We start from the raw sequence: 20207 nt of genomic DNA on the forward strand, positions 1-20207 counted from the left end.
CATACTTTGCCCTTGGATGGGATAAGAGCATCACTGAGACAATATACACCAAATGCAGTGATCATCAATGACTGGGAAGGCCTAGGGCAGACCACAAATATTTTGAATCCTGGACAGGTCTTGGGCACGCTAACCACCCTTGGAGGGTGTCAGGGGCCCCCCGCCGCGACTAAAACAAAACTAGCTATTCAATGATCTAAGGTAAAAATTATTTACAATTATATAGGAAAAAATGCTAGCAAAAGCTGTGGATGTTCAGTCTCGGTAATGGACTGAATAGAAGGGCAATAGAAGTGGCAGGCCTGAACTGCCCCTTATGTCTTTAGCTGGGAGCATTAGAAAGAGAAAGGCACAGTGTGGATGAATGGACGCTGCCAGTGAAAAATATTCCAGTCTCAGGCTCATGGTGCACATGAGCACCGTGAGTACACACTGAATACACACAGAGACCATTACATGAAGAAGAACAGTAGGTCAAAGGACAGCTATTTTTCTTTTGACCCTCCAAATAAATGTTTAAATACTATCCAGTTAAAGTCTACAAATCTACAGAATATTCCTGCTTTCTTTTGCTTACCTTGTTGATCAGAGTTTTGAAGAATAACTTGGCTGGTCTCAGGTATTTTCTTCAAAAATGGAAATAGTATAATCCCTTCTTGTTCTGGAGCATTTGACTTCATTACCTACCCAATTTGTTTAAGAACAGGCATTAACATCTAGAAAGCACCATGTTTCACTGAATAAAATCATAGAACTGGAAAGAATATCAAGAGATCATCAAGCCCACTCCTCTGCACTCATTGAAGACCAAGCACCATCTAGATTATCCCTGACAGCTGTTTGTCTAACCTACTCTTAATCTCCAATGCTAGAGATTCCACAACCCCCCTAACATGGACACCATTTCAGATTCTGGTTGGGAGAGTGTTACTTTAACCATGATTCTAGGGGCTACTTAGGCACTTGAAAACTCTAGTTTTCTCGCAGATAATTTAGCAGTTAGCTGACAGGAGCCCTGTATCTAATTCCTATATAAAACACAGATAAAATAAGTATTAGACCATTCAACTCTAATAACATGTTCTCGGCAAAGAGCCCGTGTAAACTCTGCTGTTTTTGTTGACAGAACTGGCTTCTTCCTGTATCCCACAATGCCTAACCTGTTGAGTTTTGATCTCACTGCCCTGCAGGCGTGCACCCCTCTCCTTTCACAGCTCCAGGGAAGGATCTAATAGCTGAGTGAGCTGCTCTGTTTAGGGAACAAACAAATTGCAAATCATTGGACTGCTCCTGTTCTTCCCTGCACTAAAAATAGAGAGGCAGGCAGACCACACTGCAGGGGGACAGGCTGCTGTGTTGCTTTGCCATTCCTCAGCACGGAGAGCTCACAGAGCTACTCATGATGCTGTTCCTGGCAGCTGAAAAGGCTGTGGGAAAACTGAGGGGGAACTCCAAAGGATCCACAGGGATCCGCTCTGCCTTCCCACAATATGGCTCACATTGTTGATGACGGTATCCCCATCATCATGTGGAGATGATCTCTTGACAGAAGACGCAAGTGTGAACACCCTCTATCGATTTTTGTTTTGTTGACTTTTGGGGCATTAACATAACAGTTGTTGACAAAACTTGTTAAGTGTAGACATACCCCCCAGCTGTGTTGCAAGTAAGAGATCTGTCTGGGGCTAGGTTGAGTAGATCTCTGGTACAAAATTTAGGGAGGTGGAAGTGGACTAGAGTCCTCCCCACACCTTTTTAAATGGCACCCTGTCACTGAACAACTTATTTCAATGCTTAACCACCCTTACAGTTACGAAGCTTTTCCTAATGTCCAACATAAACCACCCTTGCTGCAATTTAAAATCATTGCTTCTTGCCCTATCATCAGAGGTTAAGGAAAAGAATTTTTCTTGCTCCTCCTTATAACAACCTTTTGGTATTTATTTTAAAGCTGCTCTTGTGTCCCTACACGTCTTCTCCTTTCCAGACTAAACAAATCCAGTTCTTTCAATTGTCCCTCAGAGATCATCTTTCTAGACCTTTAGTAATATTTGTTGCTCTCTTCTGGACTTTTTGCAATTTATCCACATATTTCCTGAAACGTGGCACACAGAACTGGACATAGTACTCCATCTGTGGCCTAATCAGTGTGGAGTAAAGCAGAAGAATTATTTATCATGTCCTGCTATAATGCTCCTGCTAATGCAGTCTAGAATGATGCTTTTTTGCAAAAGCATAACAAATGCTAGCATACAGAATTATTCAGGTCCTAATACCACTATAGGAAGTATTTTCACTTATCTTTTTGAATCAGGACTTTGATTCTAAACGTTTGCTTACATCACCTTGGTGTAATTTTATAATATTTAACATCTGTGGGGTTTTATTGTTATTAAACCCCATGTGATATTACTACTTCCCTAGATGCCCCGGCTGCGACTTGTCCAAAGCTGTTGCCATTTCCCTCAGTCTCATCAGAGACAATCTCTTCCTTAGCCACATGCACTCACTGAACATTTAAAGGTGGCTGTAAGGGCAAACATCTTTCTTTCACATTCTTCAGATACTCTGCTTCCCCAACACATGGAAATACAAGATCTTCAAACCTGATTGTGTGGTCTGCTCCAACCACTTTGTGGCACTGACATGGAGCAAAGTGACCAGTGGAGAATTCCTTCTGGAGGGGAAATTCATGCTGACATAAAGGCAGCAGGTCTGAGGCTGACAGTTGTTCCCCACAAATATAGCATAGGAAGTATGTCAAGAAAAGAAGTTAGCATAGTGGAACTACACTATGCTACACCTTTAGTCCACTGGTAGAAGGTCCCTAACACTAACAGTGTAAATGTTCCCTCTGCTGCTCTAATTGCTGCTTGGAGCAGGTGGTGCTGAACCAGGAAGCTGCAAATGAACTGAGGCATAAGTCTGCAAATACTTACTATAGGGTGCAGTGTTCTAAACTATAATTAGTCCCACTGAGTTTAACTGGCCCACTTGCAACAGAAAGTACCCATGTTTACAGCATTTGCAAGCTCAGACCTATGGTTCAATGCATATAAGAATACCAACATTCAATTCTTCCATGGGGAAGGAAGAAGAATTTTTTGTATTACAACAGTAATTCAATGTTGTTCACTAACAGGCTGCTTTGATTAAATTCCTAATTCAGTAATTATATAAGGCAAAGTAACACTCAGCTTATTAGCACTGAAAGCATTTCCATGGCAGGTTCTTAAATATGCCCCCACTCCCATCCCAATGCTCTTCTGTATCACACTACCTTCTGTGTAACTAGGACTTCTGCTTCCTTCTGTTCTGTCTCAGTCTTCTTCAGATCTTTATCTTTTAATGCTACTTCTTCAGAATGGGAGCTAGGAGGGAACTCCACACTAGGTATAGCAGGGTGGGCACAAGTAACAGTTGTCTTCTGTTTCTGTTCTGAAACTAATCCACACAACATAAGAATCAGAATATTTTTACATGACTTAAAAAAATCAGAAAAAAACAATTATGTAAGCATTTAAAGTTTTAAGAATGCTCTTTTTGGGTGGGCGGGGAGGCGGGGGAGGGGGAGGGGGAGAGAAATAGAAGGATAAAATAAAAAGTCAACTGTAATGTTTCCTTGCAATCAGAGTGACTGTGGAATGGAACTGGAAACTTATCTGTGCTTAAAACATCCCTCGGAGTAAGCAGAGCTCATTCCTTCAAAGAGATATTGTGATTGTTCTCAAACAAAGACAAGAACATTGCAGCTCAAACTGTCTAATCATCAGTACCACAGATTTACCTGTTTTTTCTATTAAAACAAGAAAGTACACTTCCTTTGCTTTCCCAGTGCCTGGCAGAGAGAAAGGTGGTTGGCTGAGGCTCAGTTCACATAAAATAAAGATGATGCCAGCTGCTTGGGGAAAGGATCTAGACAGAAAGGCAAGGGAAGCTGCTTCTCTCTCAAAAGATACAGCAGAACCTTTGAGTTATGATCACTAGGAAATGATGGTTGTTCATAACTCTGAAAGTTTGTATTGCTCAACAAAAAATTATGGCGTTCTTTCAAAAGTTTACATTTAAACATTAACTTAATTCAGCTTTAAAACTTTACTATGCAAAAGAAAAATGCTTTTAGCCATATTCATTTAAGAAACTGGTTCGTTTCATTTGATCTTGTCAAACCTTTTTTTTTTTTTTTTGCAAACTTTTCCTTTATTTTAATAGTTTAACAACAGTTGGTGTGTTGTTTGGCTTTTGTTTTTTGCTGTTGCCGCCTGTTGAGCACTTCCAGTTTCAAATGAGGTATGTGGTCGACTAGTCAGTTTATAACTCTTATATTAATAACTCTGAGATTCTACTGGAAACAATTTAGGGAATACCAGTTACTCCTGAAATTCAAAGGGATTGAAAGTGGCAAAATACTTTTTCTCCTGCCTACACTTAGTATGACCATTTCTGTCAGATGTGGATCTTCAGCCTTTATTACCTCTGCATTTCATCATTAATAAAATAAACTTCACTGTGTTTATTTCACAACTTGAAAACCTGCACTGTGGCAGAATTTGGTCTTCTAATCATTTAATCATGAGTGCATTACACTAATGTACTACAGGTGCTACACTAGCTGTCAGATGCATTCAAGGTGTAGATATTAAGCTTTACTGGGATGGGATTTATTTACCTAAAAGCCTGGGCTCTTTTCTCCTCTCTGTGCACCATTAAAGCAGCTGAATCAGCTGATGAGTCCTTGCTAAAAGTCCCTGTTTGAACATCTAGGAGTTGGAAGCAGAGGGTTCTCAATGGAGGGCAGAATGCACTTCTTTCATTGAGATAATGGAGCTCAAATTGGTTAACCTTTAGCTCCAATGGTTAGTCATGCTTTTGCCTGAAGGATGGGAGGGGTATTCTTATACTCTTCTTATGGGCGAGTATGTCATTTACTGAAATACAGTAAAACTCCAGTTGTCCAGCATCCAGTGGTCTGGCACTCCTGATAGTCCGGCACCACCTGGAACCCGGAAGGGCTCCAGGCAGCCGGACAATTGGAGCTGCTCTGCCCCGGGCTTCCCCGAGTCAGCCACTGGTCAGTTTCAGCAGCAGCTTGCTTGGGGATGCTCGGGGCAGAGCAGCTGGGGTGCTGCCAGGTTGGTCCTGCAGCGCCGAGGAATAGTGCTACAGGACTAACCCAGCACCCCAGCTGCTCTGCCCTGGGCGTCCCCAAGTCAGCCGCTGCTGAAACTGACCAGCGGCTGACTCGGGGAAGCCCAGGGCAGAGCAGCTGGGGTGCTGCCGGGTTGATCCCACAACACCGCTCCCCCGCACCCCACCCCAGACCCCTCATAGCTCCCCCCTTCCAATAGTCCAGCATATCTGATAATCCAGCACCCCCTGGGTCCTAAAGGTGCCGGATTATCGGAAGTTTACTGTACCCACTTCGTATAGTTTCTGTGCACCTGCACCAGGATAAATGGTGATAGTCACATTTTAGAAATTTAAAATTAAATTAGCACGATCTTATTATGAATAAGTAGTAAACCAAAGGCATTTTGGGATGTAATTTTTTTATCGACATTGCTATTAGCAAAAAGTACTGTAGCTTCATAACTTTAAAACTAGTTGAGAAAAATCAGTATTATGATTGTATTTCATTTTGTCTGACCAGGAGACATATGAAAAGCCTTAAAATAAAATGTCAAGGGTGAATGCAATGTTGTTGATGCCATACACATATATTTATGAACACTTAGAAATACTGGCTTGAACACCCTCTTGGTATATTTCCTCCCTTTCTTCAAAGTCTAGGCTAACCTACTGTGAGGTGTAATAGTTTATTCTCATTTTAGTTGTTGACTTTGGTGTGCAGGTGCTGTTGGGTTGCTTGGGAGCTACAGAAAGTCAGACTAGAATAGATTGTAGCTCCTTTTGGTTTATATACTCTGTGTATAGAAAAAAATGTCTTGAACCAAAACCATTATTGCATTATCACTAGTTTCTATTTTCAGTATGTTCTGGACACACTGCACCTAAATTTAGAGTTATTCAGATAATGAGATGTAAGTTACACAATGGACATAACAGGCATCAGGTAAACTTGAAAACAGTGTAATTACAGGCAGTCCCCGGGTTACATGGATCCGACTTACATCAGATCCCTACTTACAAACGGGGTGAGGCAACCCCGCACTAGCTGCTTCCCCCCAGCAGACCAGGGAGACGCGAAGCTAGCGCCGCCACCAGCAGACCAGGGAGACGCGGAGCGGCTTTTCTCAGCAGACACCTCAGCTTGAGAATAAAGGACTGAGGGAAGTGAGGTGTGGGAGAATAGAACTGAGCTCTGGAGAAATGTTTGGCCAGAGTTTCCCCTACAATATGTACCAGTTCCGACTTACATTCAAATTCAACTTAAGAACAAACCTACAGTCCCTATCTTGTACGTAACCCGGGGACTGCCTGTATACCTTATCTGGACAAATATAAGCTCAGCATTTTCTCATGAGGCCTCTAGATGTCACTATGAATGCACTCCTCTTGACAGCAGGAAGGAAGAAAAAAATCCACAACACAATGGATTTTTAGGAGAATAAGCTAAAACAGTTTAGCAGCAACAAACCTGGTGAAGCAAATCCCAAATGCATCATTTCTGTCCTTCCAGAATCAACTCCATCTTTTTGGTTGATTGGTTTAACTTCTTCAGTGGAGGAGGTCTGCAGAGAACAATTTCATTGAAATAAAATGGCGAGAGTACAAATACAGTTTCAGTCATTTCCATTTTGCTGCACTAGCTTCTTCTCTGTAATGCATTTAAGCTGAAATTCATCTGTTGAATTGAGCCCAAAAGGGTTGAATCTAGGGATGTTAATTGTTATCCAGTAAGCCTCACCCATTAAGGGGTGAGATACCAGTAACGGTTAACTGATGCGGGCTGGAGCAAGTTACCACCCACCGCAGGCAGGGGTCTGTTCCAGCCCCTGGAGGCCTCCAGTCTGGCTGGAGACCCCTCATCTGTGGCAGGCCCAGCCCAAGTGTGCTGTAGCCAGGGGCACTCCACTGTGGGCAAGGGTGCTCCAGCTCCTCCAGAGCAGCCCATGTCTATGGCGGGATAAGTGCTGTGGCGGGGGCAGGGAGGTGTATTTGTGCACTTCAGCCCAGTCGGGCTGGACCGACCCCCTATATGTCCCCTTGTTTAACCAGTTAGCCATTTAAACTTAACAGTTAACCAGTTAACTAATTAAACAGGATTTTATATCCCTAGTTGAAGCACTCAAGAACAAGTTTATGAACAGCATGGACTATTTTTGAGTTACACAGCCTTAATTTCTTCAGCTAATCATATATCTTCCAATGCTGTAGCCCCCTGTTGATAATGGCCTTGGAGCAGTTTGTTAAAAAAAAAAAAAAAAAATGAAAAATATCTAGAGTTGTGTTATATGGAGTAATCTATAGCTCATTTGATGAATTTACTAATGAACCTGCAAAATTCTCTGGCTATAAAAATTGGAAAAACAAAGTACTTCCCTTATATCAATGCTGCAAAAAATACTTTGTCTAAACTGAACTTTCCATTGTTATCAAAAGGCATGAAGCACTTGGCACATTATTAAGAGAGGACTGCAAAAGCCAACTTCCTAAAGTAGGGAAAATTTCATTGTAGGAACAAACCCAAAACGTCAAAAGAATGATAGTTAAATTACTGTTAAATTACTGTTAAATACACTGTTAAATTACTTAGCATTTATATACAGGCAGTCCCCAGGTTACGTACAAGATAGGGACTATAGGTTTGTTCTTAAGTTGAATTTGTATGTAGGTTGGAACTGGCTCCAGATTCAGCTGCTGCCACTGAAACTGACCAGGGGCTGACTACAGGAAGCCAGAGGCAGAGTTGCTCTGCCCCCAGCTTCCTGGAATCAGCCTGATCAGTTTCAACAGCTGCTGAATCTGGAGCCTGGGACAGAACAGCTGGGGCGCTGCCCAGTAGGTTCCCACAGGACCAACCCGGCAGCACCCCAGCTGCTCTACCTGAGGCGTCCTGCAACAAAAGCCTGGTCTGCTGGGGGGGGGGGGTGGAGGCGCACTAGCTGCTTCCCCTCCCCCCCCAGCAGACCAGGGAGACCCGAGCAAAGCCGCACAGGCGGAGGGACCCCACTGCCCATGTGACTTTGCTCCTTTGCCCCCGAGCAAAGCTGCACAGGCGGCGGGATGCCGCCTGTGCGGCTTTGCTCCTGTCTCCCTGGTCTGCTGGGGGGGTCCAGCAAAGCCGCTGGACCCCCCCAGCAGACCAGGGACACCCGAGCAAAGCCGCCGCCTAGTCTGCTGGGGGGGTCGAGCAAAGCCGCCGCGGCTTTGCTCGGGTGTCCCTGGTCTGCTGGGGGTGTCCAGCAGCTTTGGTGGACCCCCCAGCAGACCAGGAGCAAAGCTGCCCAGGCAGCGGGGGTCCCGCTGCCTGGGCAGCTTTGCTCCCGGACAAACGAGCAAAGCCGCCCAGGCAGCGGCTTTGTTCGGGTGTCCCTGGTCTGCTGGGGGGGTCCAGCGGCTTTGCTGGACCTCCCCAGCAGACCAGGGAGACCGGGAGAAGCTTTTCTTGCCCCGGAGGACACGGGTGGTGACACACCGCCCGTGAGCTCAGAGGCGAGAAAAGCCCCGTTCGTAAGTGCGGATCCGACATAAGTCGTATCCGCGTAAGTCGGGGACTGCCTGTACATACATATATTTCCCCATTAAGCGGGGCAAGGAAAACCATTATATGTCAATTATACATCTATGCAATATTTCTAGTAAGTAATAATAAATACAGAAGTTTCAGAGGGATAGACGAGTTAGTCTGTATCAGGAAAAACTTTAAAAACAAATAGTCTGGTAGCACTTTTGTGGGCACAGCCCATTTCTTCAGATGACTGGAGTGTTGGAAGTCCAGAACCAAGGATAAATAAGGGAAGAAGGAAGGGGTAGGGGAAAAGGAAAAACCATTTTTTGGAAGGGGGGGGGGGGAAGAGAGGACATTGGGTAGGTAAATTTCAAAGGGATAGCCAAGCCAGTCTGTAACAGGAAAAAACTTAGACAACAAATAGTCTATTAGCACCTCAAAGACTAAATAGTTAAAAGAGGCTGATAAGAACCATTAGTTTGCACTAGGAAAGGAAGAGTACTAACACCAGATTCTACATAGACATCAAGAACTATTGGCACCTTCATTGTTTGGTTGGTTGGTTGATAATGTACGAGCCATCCGCATCTCCGGTATGCACTTTCCCCACCATCTACCTTGCTCCCACATGTTCCTATCTCCAGCATGTCCTTATTCACTCTTCACTATCAGTCTCCCAGGCCTATCCCTGAACCTTCAGCATTTGAGGCAGAAAACTGTCCACCTGGCTATGTGGACACTGAAAGCAAAGTCTCTCTTTCTCTTAATTCTGGCTCTTAACATTATAGCAGCAAAGAAGAGCAATTGAAGGAAAAGTCCATTCTCAGCCCAATGGTACAGTCAACTCTGTGGGAGCAAAATACGCTCAGTAGAGAAAGCATTTGGAGAAGTTTGTTGCTAGCCTCTAACAAACCTCTCTGAGGAGGTTGAAACAGAGATTTTTATCATTTTGTAAATTTGACAACTTTGGATGGATTTTCATGGTGAAAGCAAACAGGCAATCTCTCACCCCAACACAAACTCTGGGCTCCAAAACAAGAAGTTCTGAGTGAAACCCTTATTAACATTTTTTGCTAACATTAAAAGACTATATTTCCCATTCCAGCCTCACTCTTGGAAACTGCTGAATTGCTTTAACTGAAGCTTTCCAAAATAATTTCAGCCTGAAGCAGGCTCTCAGCATGGAAAATTTCAATGTGAATGGTTAAACTCTGACAGTTATAAACAGCTGCAAACAGGGTCTTATTATGGAAAGTGTTAGGCAACTATAATTTTGAACTCCACTGCCAGCTCCACCTTTAATATTTGCATCCAAGTAAGAAATAGATTAAAGAGAGAGAAGATATCTGACATATGGATGAAGACACTCACTATTGCAACTTTTTAAAAATGGAGGAAAGAGCTACATGGTGCAGGGAAACCAACTTTTGTAATTATGTTTGGCAGAGGTCATCTGTTCATGCTTGTGAAACTTAATTCTCTTCAGATGCTCAACAGCGAAATATCTGCAACAAGCTAAATAATAGTGCAAACAAAAACAAATTTTAGAACAAAAGAATATGCGCAATACCAGTCCAGTTCACTGGAAAGAAACCCTGCATTTCTGGTACTCTGTATGATGCTAAATTGTTTAAGGTATTTCATTGTTATGTTACTGTATTTTGCTCACGTGTATCTTGTATTAGAAATTCTTGAATCATTAATACAACTGATGTCCCTCCCTTTATGCTATATATTTTGCCATATTTCATACATATGCCAATTTTTAAACATAAACCATTCCATAGGATCATAGAATACTAGAACTAGAAGGAGCCTCGAGAGGTTATCAATTCCAGTCCTCTGCACTCATGGCAGAAACAAGCCACCAACTAGACCATGTTGTCACTATGTATGAAGCTGAAGCAATGTTAAAATATGTCAACATCTTTAACTGCATCTAAAGAAGTGTTCTATACAGTGTATTTTGACCTGCATTTGAAAATGTATATCTAGCTCACAGGCATGTGCACGGGCCATTTTTGTGCCCTGGGTCCCACCCGCCCCAGCAGCACCGCGCGGCCCAGCAGCACGATGCGGCACCCCTGAGGCACCCGGGAATGCCCCCGCCCAGCCCAGCAGCCCAGGTGGTGCCCTTGAGGAGCCCGGGGGTGCCCCCGTCTGGCCCAGCAGCACAGCGCGGCACCCTTGAGGCACCTGGGAGCACCCCCGAGGTGCCTGGGAACACCCCAGCCCATCCCGGTAGCACCGCACGGCGCCCAGCCCTGCAGAATCGAGTGGTGCCCCGGGGGCGCCCCCGCCCTGGGAGTGCCCCTCCCCGGCCCTGCAGCTTAGGCTGGCGCTGACCCCAGCCCTGCAAGCTGGAAGGCAGAAGCTGAAGGTAAGGGGGGGGAATAAGAGGAAGGCGTGGGAGAGGCGTGGGGAGGGTGGAGGAGGAAGAAAGGGAAAAGGATAGAAGGGGCTTGTACGGAGGGGGAGGGGAAAGGAGGAAGAAAGGGGAAGGCACCAAAGGCTCAGGGTAGAGGAGACACAAATGCTAGGGGGTGTGGAAGAAAACATTGTCCTCACTCTGAGTTTCTAAGCAACAAGTAGCCAGAGGCAGTTTTATTACGAGCTGCAGCAAGGGAAAATGTTTTCTTCCACAGGGGGGAAGTGGAGACAATGAGGAAAAGGGCAGGAGGGGAGGTGTCACTGGGAGGGGGGACAGGATGATATTGGAAGAGGAGAGGTTAAGGGCATTGGGGATTGGAGGGGGAGGTGCTGGAAGAAGGCTTGACAGAAGGGGTAGGCATGAGGATGTTGGGGTGGAGCAAGTCATGTGTGAGGGCACAGGGGCATGAGGGGAATAGGGGCATGAGAGTGGTGAGGGGATGGGCATCAGGGAAAAAAGGGCAAAGGGGGCAGGGGCAGTGAGGGATGGGGGAGGCACCAGGAGGGTGCATGGGTAAGGGAAGGTGCAGGTGCCAGGGGACTCTGGGGGTGAAGCAGAAAGGCAGACACCTGCAGGGGAGGGACCAGCACCAGAGGAGAGAGGCGAGGGAGGTGTTAGATGAAGGGATGAGGAGGGGTATCTCACATGATCAGAGTGGGGCTACTGGAGGAGTGGGCACAGGGAGGAGAAAAGGGCTGGTGGAGGAGGGGCAGGTCTCAGGAAGCCTGAGTGCAGTGAGAAGGCCAGGAGTCAGGACAGCAGAGGAGGATGAGGGGTTGGGGGGCAGCAGGCACCAGGAGAGTTGATGGAGCAAGGGGAAGAGACATGGCAGCAGAGGGGAAAGGTAGATATTTATTAATAACTTGGGTGCCACAATGGCACATCCAAACAAGCCACATGAATTCAGTACTGTTGCACAACACGAAATTCATTCTGCTCATGGGAGGAAACTCTTAGAGGGAACACTTCCCCCTTGCAGCCTCTCCACCCCCGCATTAATGCCACACACATCGGATTAATGCAATTGCAGGACAGTTGCATGGGGGGGGGTTGGGGGGGGGGCAAACTAATCCCTATTGGTAGGAGGATAGTGGGAAAAGTCCTTGGGTCGGGGGTCACATAACACTTTTTACTTTTGGTCATGTGCCCATCTTGCCCGGAGAGGGGCGTGGCTAACGGGGGTCAGGGGTGTGGCTAATGGGGGTCAAAGTGCATTTAAAAAAATTCTTTGGGTGCACACGCTAATGAAATGTGCTGCGCACGCCTACGATCTAGCTCTCGAGTAAAACATGGTTTTCATGTATCTTGCAATGGGTACCATGCAGTCAATGTTCTTTGCATCTCTTAAACTTTACTTCAGTCAAATGTGGGTGGGCAAAATTGCCACGTAGGATGGTCTCAAAGCAGACAGGACAGCACTGGAAGGAGTCACCATAAGTGCACAGGAAGAGATGCCATTGGATGAATATTTATTCCAAGCCAGTGGCAAAAAAAACCCAACCCTTCTAGGGAGGTACGGAGGTGCTGGCTTTATGAACCCCTGTAGCTGGGCCATGCTGCATCTCTGTACCTCACCTGTGTGTTGGAATGATGATTCTGTCCTAACAGAGTTCTCAAAGGCTGGTGAATTTCATTCAGCAAGTAACAGTGTTTTACACTATGTCTGTTGTATACATATAGTTAAACAGTAGTTAGGACAGTACCATAGTTAAAGTTAGTTACCCTTGGATTAAAAAGTTGTGGGTGAGGCTGGAAAGCTATTTTATATTTTTCTGTCATGAACAAGCCAGTCATAGTATGAGTTAGCCAACTCCTCAGTCCTGCTTAACCAAGCATACGTTTCATAGAGAGAACTGAGCAACTAGTTTTATAGTGTTAATAAATGTCCATTTGTGACTAAAATAAACTACCATATATACTCATTCATAAGACAACTTTTTTTGGAAAAAAAATCCCACTGTGAAGAGCAGGGGTCAGCTTATGAGCAGGTTCTAAAAGGCAGAGTGACAGCAGGGGACCCAATGCAAGATGGGACACAGCAGTCCCAGGTCACGCTGGTCCCCTGCTGCCGCTCTGCCTTTTAAATGTAGTAAGAGCCTGCTGGCTCTTACTACATTTAAAAAGCAGAGCCACAACAGTCTGTGAACTGGCATGATTCCCCCCAAACTTACAGAGAAAAAATGGTGAACTCACTGGCCTATCTATAAGGTCCCAGATCACCATACTCTGGAATCAACTTATAACGGGGGAGTGACTTTTTACCATTTTTTCCTCTGTAAATTTGGGAGTCGGCTTATAAATGAACAGGCTTATGTTCGAGGCTATAAGGGTAATTCATTTTCTGTTTGTGACAGACACGGCTACTTGTATACTTTTATCTGTGCCCATACTGGTTAGCAACAACCAACCATATCACCTACTCTCATGGCAGAAACATTTGTTTGTAATAGTAAAAAAAAGAAGAAAAAAAAAGAGAAGAACTTATATAACTAAATCTAAGAAAGAATCTTAACTAAGCTACTGGGAGATTCTAAAACCAAAAGTGTTACAGTACAGTTTTATATGTTCCTAAAGTAAATTAACTCCAAGTACATAATAACTTTCTGCTGGTATACAATGGCAATTAAAATCCCAATACAGTATTGCAAATTTAATGAACTGCAGCAAACAAGCCAACAACAATGCAGAGATATTTGAAAGGATTATGCAGAAGTCCAAACAATGGGTTTTTACTGAAAATTGAACTCTATAAAAGAATGAGTTAGCTGCAGTGGATCTCAGTAGTAATAAAGTGAGTATCAGCTCAAATGCTTTTATCCTACTAGAATGGCATTTTTAAACATACATTTATGATTCAAATAGAATTTTTACAGCTTTGTCATCCTTAAAAGTACACCCTTAAAACACATACACTGTGCTATTTTAATCAAAATAAGCTTTCATAGTACTAATGAAATTGAACAGGAAATGATTATATGAGCATGCCATAAGGGTTCAGCACCCTTGTCATAACACTGCTATGACACCTCTGCTTTCTAGATTCTGTGACTCTTTTGCTTGCAGCCACCAAGTGCTGTCATTAAGTCATATATTACAGCTCAGGGTCTGTAATTGCATGGAAAACTTTTAAGCAAAGTCAAACATAGGCATTTCTTTTTCTCGATCACACAGAATAATCATAAGCGACATCACCTGCAGGTGGTGTGTGATTTGAGTGACAGCTGTCAGTTCTGCACAGCTATGCTGCAATTCAGCCTGTGGTTTTCATGATGTATCACAAAGAGGATTTCTGGTCTCATCCCATCCCCACATCTGTACAAGTCAGAATTCAACTCTGATCTCCAGCAGTTATTCTAATGATCCACCATACAGCCTTAATCTGAGCTCAACAATTTCATTTTTGCAAAGAGAGAATGAGTATTACTTGGATGGCGGGGGAGGGGGAAAAAAACGTGTTTCCTTCATGCCATAAAAACAGGGAGGGGAAACTAACAGAATTCCTATGGGAGTGATGATAACTTTTTTTGTTTGCTATTTACATCTGCATTCTTTTCCGTAGAGCTTTACTTCACAACCTCAAAAACAGCTTAGAGACCATAAGAGGGCAGCTTAAAGACAATGATGTCATGTAACGATTAATCCAATGTCATTAAAATCTATGGCTACGTCTACACTGGCCCCTTTTCCGGAAGGGGCATGTAAATTTCACCAGTCGTCGTAGGGAAATCCGCGGGGGATTTAAATATCCCCCGCGGCATTTAAATAAAAATGTCCGCCGCTTTTTTCCGGCTTTTAAAAAAGCCGGAAAAGAGCGTCTACACTGGCCCCGATCCTCCGGAAAAAGTGCCCTTTTCCGGAGGGTCTTATTCCTACTTCAAAGTAGGACTTTGGATAGGATATTTAAAAAGTAGGATATTTAAATCCCCCGCGGATTTCCCTACGACGACTGGTGAAATTTACATGCCCCTTCCGGAAAAGGGGCCAGTGTAGACGTAGCCTATATGTATATCATTTTAAAACTAAAAATGTATGGTATTTTTGAGCCTTCTTTAAATTTTTAATTTGAAGAACTAAGGGTACAATTCTCACCATGTGTAGACTTCCATGCACAACTACCATTAATAATGGAGAGGAACATTGATTCAATAAGTGCTAAAGCATGGGTCTGAGTCAAGAGATCCTAATTCTATTTCTGGCATTGCCATTGACACATGGTATGATCTTAGGCTAGTTAATCTTTGGAACTCTGCTTCAGTATCTCCAGATGTAAATTATACCTAGGCCTTACATACTGTTCCACACAAGGGTGTTTTGATAGTTATTTTATTCATGTTTATAGAACATTTTAAGATCTTCATCTGGATCACAGGCTAGTAAAGATATTACCTTGCTGCATAACTAGTCTAGAGTATGTCTACACTACAGCGCTAATTCGAACTAACTTAGTTCGAATTAGTTAATTCGAACTAAGCTAATTCGAACTAACGCATCCAGACTAAAAAACTAGTTCGAATTAGCGTTTTGCTAATTCAAACTAGCATGTCCACATTAAGTGGACCCTGAACCGGGGTTAAGGATGGTCGGAAGCAGTGCCGGCAGGGCATCAGATGAGGATTAGAGCGTGGAGCTGCTGCCTCATGCTAGCCGAGGGCTGTGCTTAAAGGGACCCGACCCCCACCCCGGACAGACAGTTCTCAGGGGTGCCCCACTTGCAAAGCAGACCTGTCTTGGAGTGCCCTGAGTGCCCACACTGGGCACATCACAGCACTTGGCCATCAGACCGGCTGCACTTGCCGCAGGCTGCCATCTGGGGAGAGGGGGCAATTGGGGGGCTGCAGGAGAGCTTCCACCCCCAGAAGCCCGCAGAGCCAGCCCAGTCCTCCCCATCGGGGGCTCGTACCCCATTCTTCCCTCACCTCCTTCCACTTACCCTTCCCTAGCCCCCCTTCCTGATGTACAAAATAAAGAAAACGTGTGGTCAAAAATAGACTCTCTCTTTATTGAACAAAACTGGGGGAGACTGGGAAAAGGAGGTGGGAGAGGGGAAGAGAGAGGGTGAGAGAGGGGAGGGCAACTAAAATGATCAGAGGTTTGGAACAGGTCCCATATGAAGAGAGGCTAAAGAGACTGGGACTTTTCAGTTTAAAAAGAGGAGACTAAGGGGGGATAGGATAGAGGTCTATAAAAGCATGAGTGGGGTGGAGAGGGTGCATCAAGAAAAGTTCTTCATTAGTTCCCATAAAGAAGGACTAGAGGACACCAAAGGAAAGGAATGGGTAGCAGGCTTCAAACTAGTAACGAAAGATGTTCTTCACAAAGCAAAGAGTCAACCTGTGGAACTCCTTGCTGCAGGAGGCTGTGAAGGCTACAACTAGAACAGAGTTTAAAGAGAAGTGAGATAAAGTCATGGAGGTTGGGTCCATGGAGTGGTATTAGCCAGGGGGTAGGAGTGGTGTCCCTGCCCAAAGTTTGTGGAAGGCTGGAGAGGGATGGCACGAGACAAATGGCTTGGTCACTGTCTTCGGTCCATCCCCTCCAGGGTCCCTTGGGTTGGCCACTGTCAGCACACAGGCTACTGGGCTAGATGGACCTTTGGTCTGACCCAGTACGGCCATTGTAAACTCAGGGCTCAGTGTCGGAGGTCTCAGTGGACCACCTCGATTTTCATGCACACCTGCTCCTGGGTGTCCAGGCTGGCAGCTCTCCTGCCCTAGATGGCCACTTTCCTGTGCCTAGTGCGGAGATCGTGGATGAGGTCCACGATGTCCGCACTGGACCAGGCGGGCGCCCGCCTCTTGCGGTCCCGGGCAAGCTCCCGGGAGCCGCCAGCCTGGTCCCAGGAAGAGAGGGAGGGCTGGGGGGCATTGGGTGGCTGGCTCGAGCCGTGCCAGGTGCAGGGTCTGCTAGCTGGGTGCTGGCAGGCTTGCACCTGGCACGGGCATCGTAGCCAGCCCATGCCCCTTTAAGGAGTCCGGGGCCGGGAGGGGGGCAATAGAGTTTCCCTGGTGTTGGCCAGAGTGGCCACCAGGGAAAGCTGGGGAGGGCTAGCCTCCCACTAGTTCGAATTAAGGGGCTACACACCCCTTAATTCGAACTAGTAAGTTCGAACTAGGCTTAGTCCACGTAGAATGAGGTTTACCTAGTTCGAACTAAGCGCTCCGCTAGTTCGAATTAAGTTCGAACTAGCGGAGCGCTAGTGTAGCACCTATCAAAGTTAATTCGAACTAACGTCCGTTAGTTCGAATTAACTTTTTAGTGTAGACATACCCCTACTGTATTACAAGCATTTTTCAATACTAATTGGAGAACGATGTATTCGGGTTTAAGGATGTATACGTAACAACTTCACAGATATACGCATCTGTGACACAAGCATACCTCTTCAGAAATATTTCTCTCTGCTATACTTCTGCTGAGTAAGAACCATCCATTCCTTTCCAATGTCTCTGCATCTACAAAAAAGCCTACAGCAGGCAGTAAACATGTACACCCTAAATGGTTCTCCCATTGCAAGCTGTTACCAGTACCTTGTAGGTCTCTCATTCTGTCCCTCAATTATTTTGTTGGAATGGGGGCTGGACACAAAATGACCCCTATGTCTCAAAAACCCACAAAAGCCAGATAATATTGGTCTAAGATATAGCACAGCTTGACTAAACTTCTGCACGTTTGGGCAAGAAAGCATCATATCAAATGCACAGCATCTTCCTTCATCTATTGTAAATGATACCTCAGGCCACCTGATCTGTTTTAGCCCAACACTACAGAGAATAGAAGGAAAACATGCCAGGCAAAGAGGAGACATGACTAGTCTCTTTGGCAAGTGAACACAAATACCAGGAGTGCAATAACAAGTAGAGAGAGGCTGAAGATAATATGGAATGTAACAAAAAACACATGCAGAGGAGGTGACCAAAACTGCTTCTCTCTCAATTGTCAAACAAGGACCTCGGGAGAGTAAAAAGATGAAAGAATACACATCCCAACAGAAACAGCACCTATTGCTGGCAGGCTGAAGTTCTAACGCCAAAAAAAAGTGCTGCCTTATTCAAAGCTTGGGAAATGGCAGAAATAGACCAAAAGCCCTAAATAATTTGACTGACAATTAAAAAAAAGGCAATGAACTAAGTGAATGGAGTCAATGTTTAGAAAAGTATCCTAGATTTCATATACTTGAAAATTTTTCCAAAGAAAAATTCAGAGAACTTCCCTACTTCCTCCATAGGCCACTACCTCCTCTTGACTACTTTTCTGCCTCTCTCTTTCCTCCTGTATTCCAATGTGCATCAGGGCCAGATATCAGATAAGGGGACCACAATGTGTTCCCACAGTGCAGAAACCAGCGGAGCTGACAGCCTTCACGAGCCACTTGGCAGCATGGGGGAGCTCCTGGTTTCACGCTCTCAGAAGGGTTGAGGCTGAGGGCAAAAGGGGTGGGGCAGCTGGCCACCAACATCTTCAGTGATTATCTAGCACTAGGTGAAGTAGAGTGGGCACTGTGTGCTCATGCTTGATGTATTCTTTATCAAAGTAACGACTGTATGGTCAGCTCATCAAAGGAAAATGGAAAAGGCAAGACCAAAAGAAATGCTTTAAAGATCCCTCCTCCCCTCAAAATATATAAGTTTTGTGGCACTGGCATCACATACTGGGAGACAGCAGCCCAGGATAGAGATAACTAGCCAAGACTTACCAGAGAAGGAACACCATTATTGTATAAAACTGCCTTGCCCTGGTTGCAGAAAAACTCCAGAAAAGAAAGACAACTGGTATGCAGCAGCTGTGGCCCAACACCACTTGCAACATCTGCCAAAGAGTCTGTGGCTCAAAGATCAGTCACCAAAGGACCCATGAAAAATAAAACCTGTGAAAGAGATCATCCTCTACCTCCAGGGATCACTGATGAGTCCCTGAAAATAGGTTCTCCTCTCAGAAGAATTTCCTCAAACTTAAGAATGATAAAGCTAGTAGTTTCTGCTCTCAAAATTATTTACTTTCATTTATTTGTGTGTGGCAATGGATTATTTAATTAGGAGTGAATTTCAATGCTGGAGGTCATTTTGGTAATTCTGTATTCTATAATCCCTTCCCTTTCATCTACCTGATTCACTGGCCACAAGAAATTCTAAAGGTTTACTCTCTCCCTCTACTCTTTTTCAACAAATCTGCAATACAAAAATGAAAAGCTTCATTTCAATCTTGTGAAAAGTTAATCACACAAGGAAACAAATTAAAACAAAAACAATCTGTATGCAAACATTGACTGATGAGATATCTCCCTTGGACAAAGATAACCAAGCTGTATAATTTTGGAAAAAGCAAACCTCATGCTCCTCAGCTGTTTCTTAGAACATTAAGACAGTGATTTTACACCTTAATTTACCACTTTGCCACACACAGACCTGGTGTTCTTATCGTAATTGATCTACATCAGAAATTACCTATCTGTCCATGCATCCAAATTACCTAATACAATTATAGCTATGCAATGGACCAGGAAATTTTTGAAAAAACTCACCCCGGAATATTAACATTCTTTTGTTTGAAGCTGGAAAGCTAAGACTAATTATAATAATTTACACCATTTAATTACATTGCTGATTCAATCATGAATCTGAAATTTCAAAACGTTTAGTGAGAAGAAACACTAAAAATGGCACTGTGTGGGTACATATTTATTTTTTCCAAAGATTCATACCATGTGTACTCAGTTTATAAACCAAAAGGTTATTTTGTAAATGTCAGTGCTGCAAACCTCAAGCTGGTATTTAAAAATTCAAGCTGTGTTCTGCCTTCTATATCAACATCACTGCTGGCAATACAATTTTGCAAACAGAAACTGGATAGACAGAATATTTCAAGCTACATCAATTTAGATATTTATATAGTATCGACCAAGGCAGAATAGTATCCAGCTCACTCTTCTGTAGCTGTATTGCAGTGCTAATAGGAGCAGGCACCATTATTCACATAATTACTCTTCTGACTATAACTGCACCTTTAATTCCCTTTCAGCTGCTGCTCCCTCCTACAAAATGAGGCCCCCTGCATCTATATTTCAAACATTCCCAGCTTGACATCTCTAAGGATAGTGGCAATCTTCATCCCCAGGTAAGTCCAATTCACTTTCATTCTCAACCAATC

General features: G+C 44.3%; 1 protein-coding gene across 15 annotated transcripts in view; it reads right to left on the reverse strand.

Moving 5' to 3' along the window:
- LIMCH1 (LIM and calponin homology domains 1) overlaps positions 1-20207 on the reverse strand; it is a 282053-nt gene that overhangs the window by 38121 nt on the left and 223725 nt on the right. For all 15 annotated transcript variants that reach the window (XM_075930515.1, XM_075930516.1, XM_075930519.1 and 12 more), the window contains 3 exons: positions 6599-6692; positions 3281-3444; positions 578-683 (listed from right to left, as the gene is read on the reverse strand). In XM_075930515.1, coding sequence (XP_075786630.1) covers positions 578-683; positions 3281-3444; positions 6599-6692 — 364 coding nt within the window. The remainder of the gene's footprint in view (positions 1-577; positions 684-3280; positions 3445-6598; positions 6693-20207) is intronic.

This window comes from Pelodiscus sinensis, chromosome 5 (genome assembly GCF_049634645.1).
Source record: "Pelodiscus sinensis isolate JC-2024 chromosome 5, ASM4963464v1, whole genome shotgun sequence".
NCBI classification, from domain to species: domain Eukaryota; kingdom Metazoa; phylum Chordata; order Testudines; family Trionychidae; genus Pelodiscus; species Pelodiscus sinensis.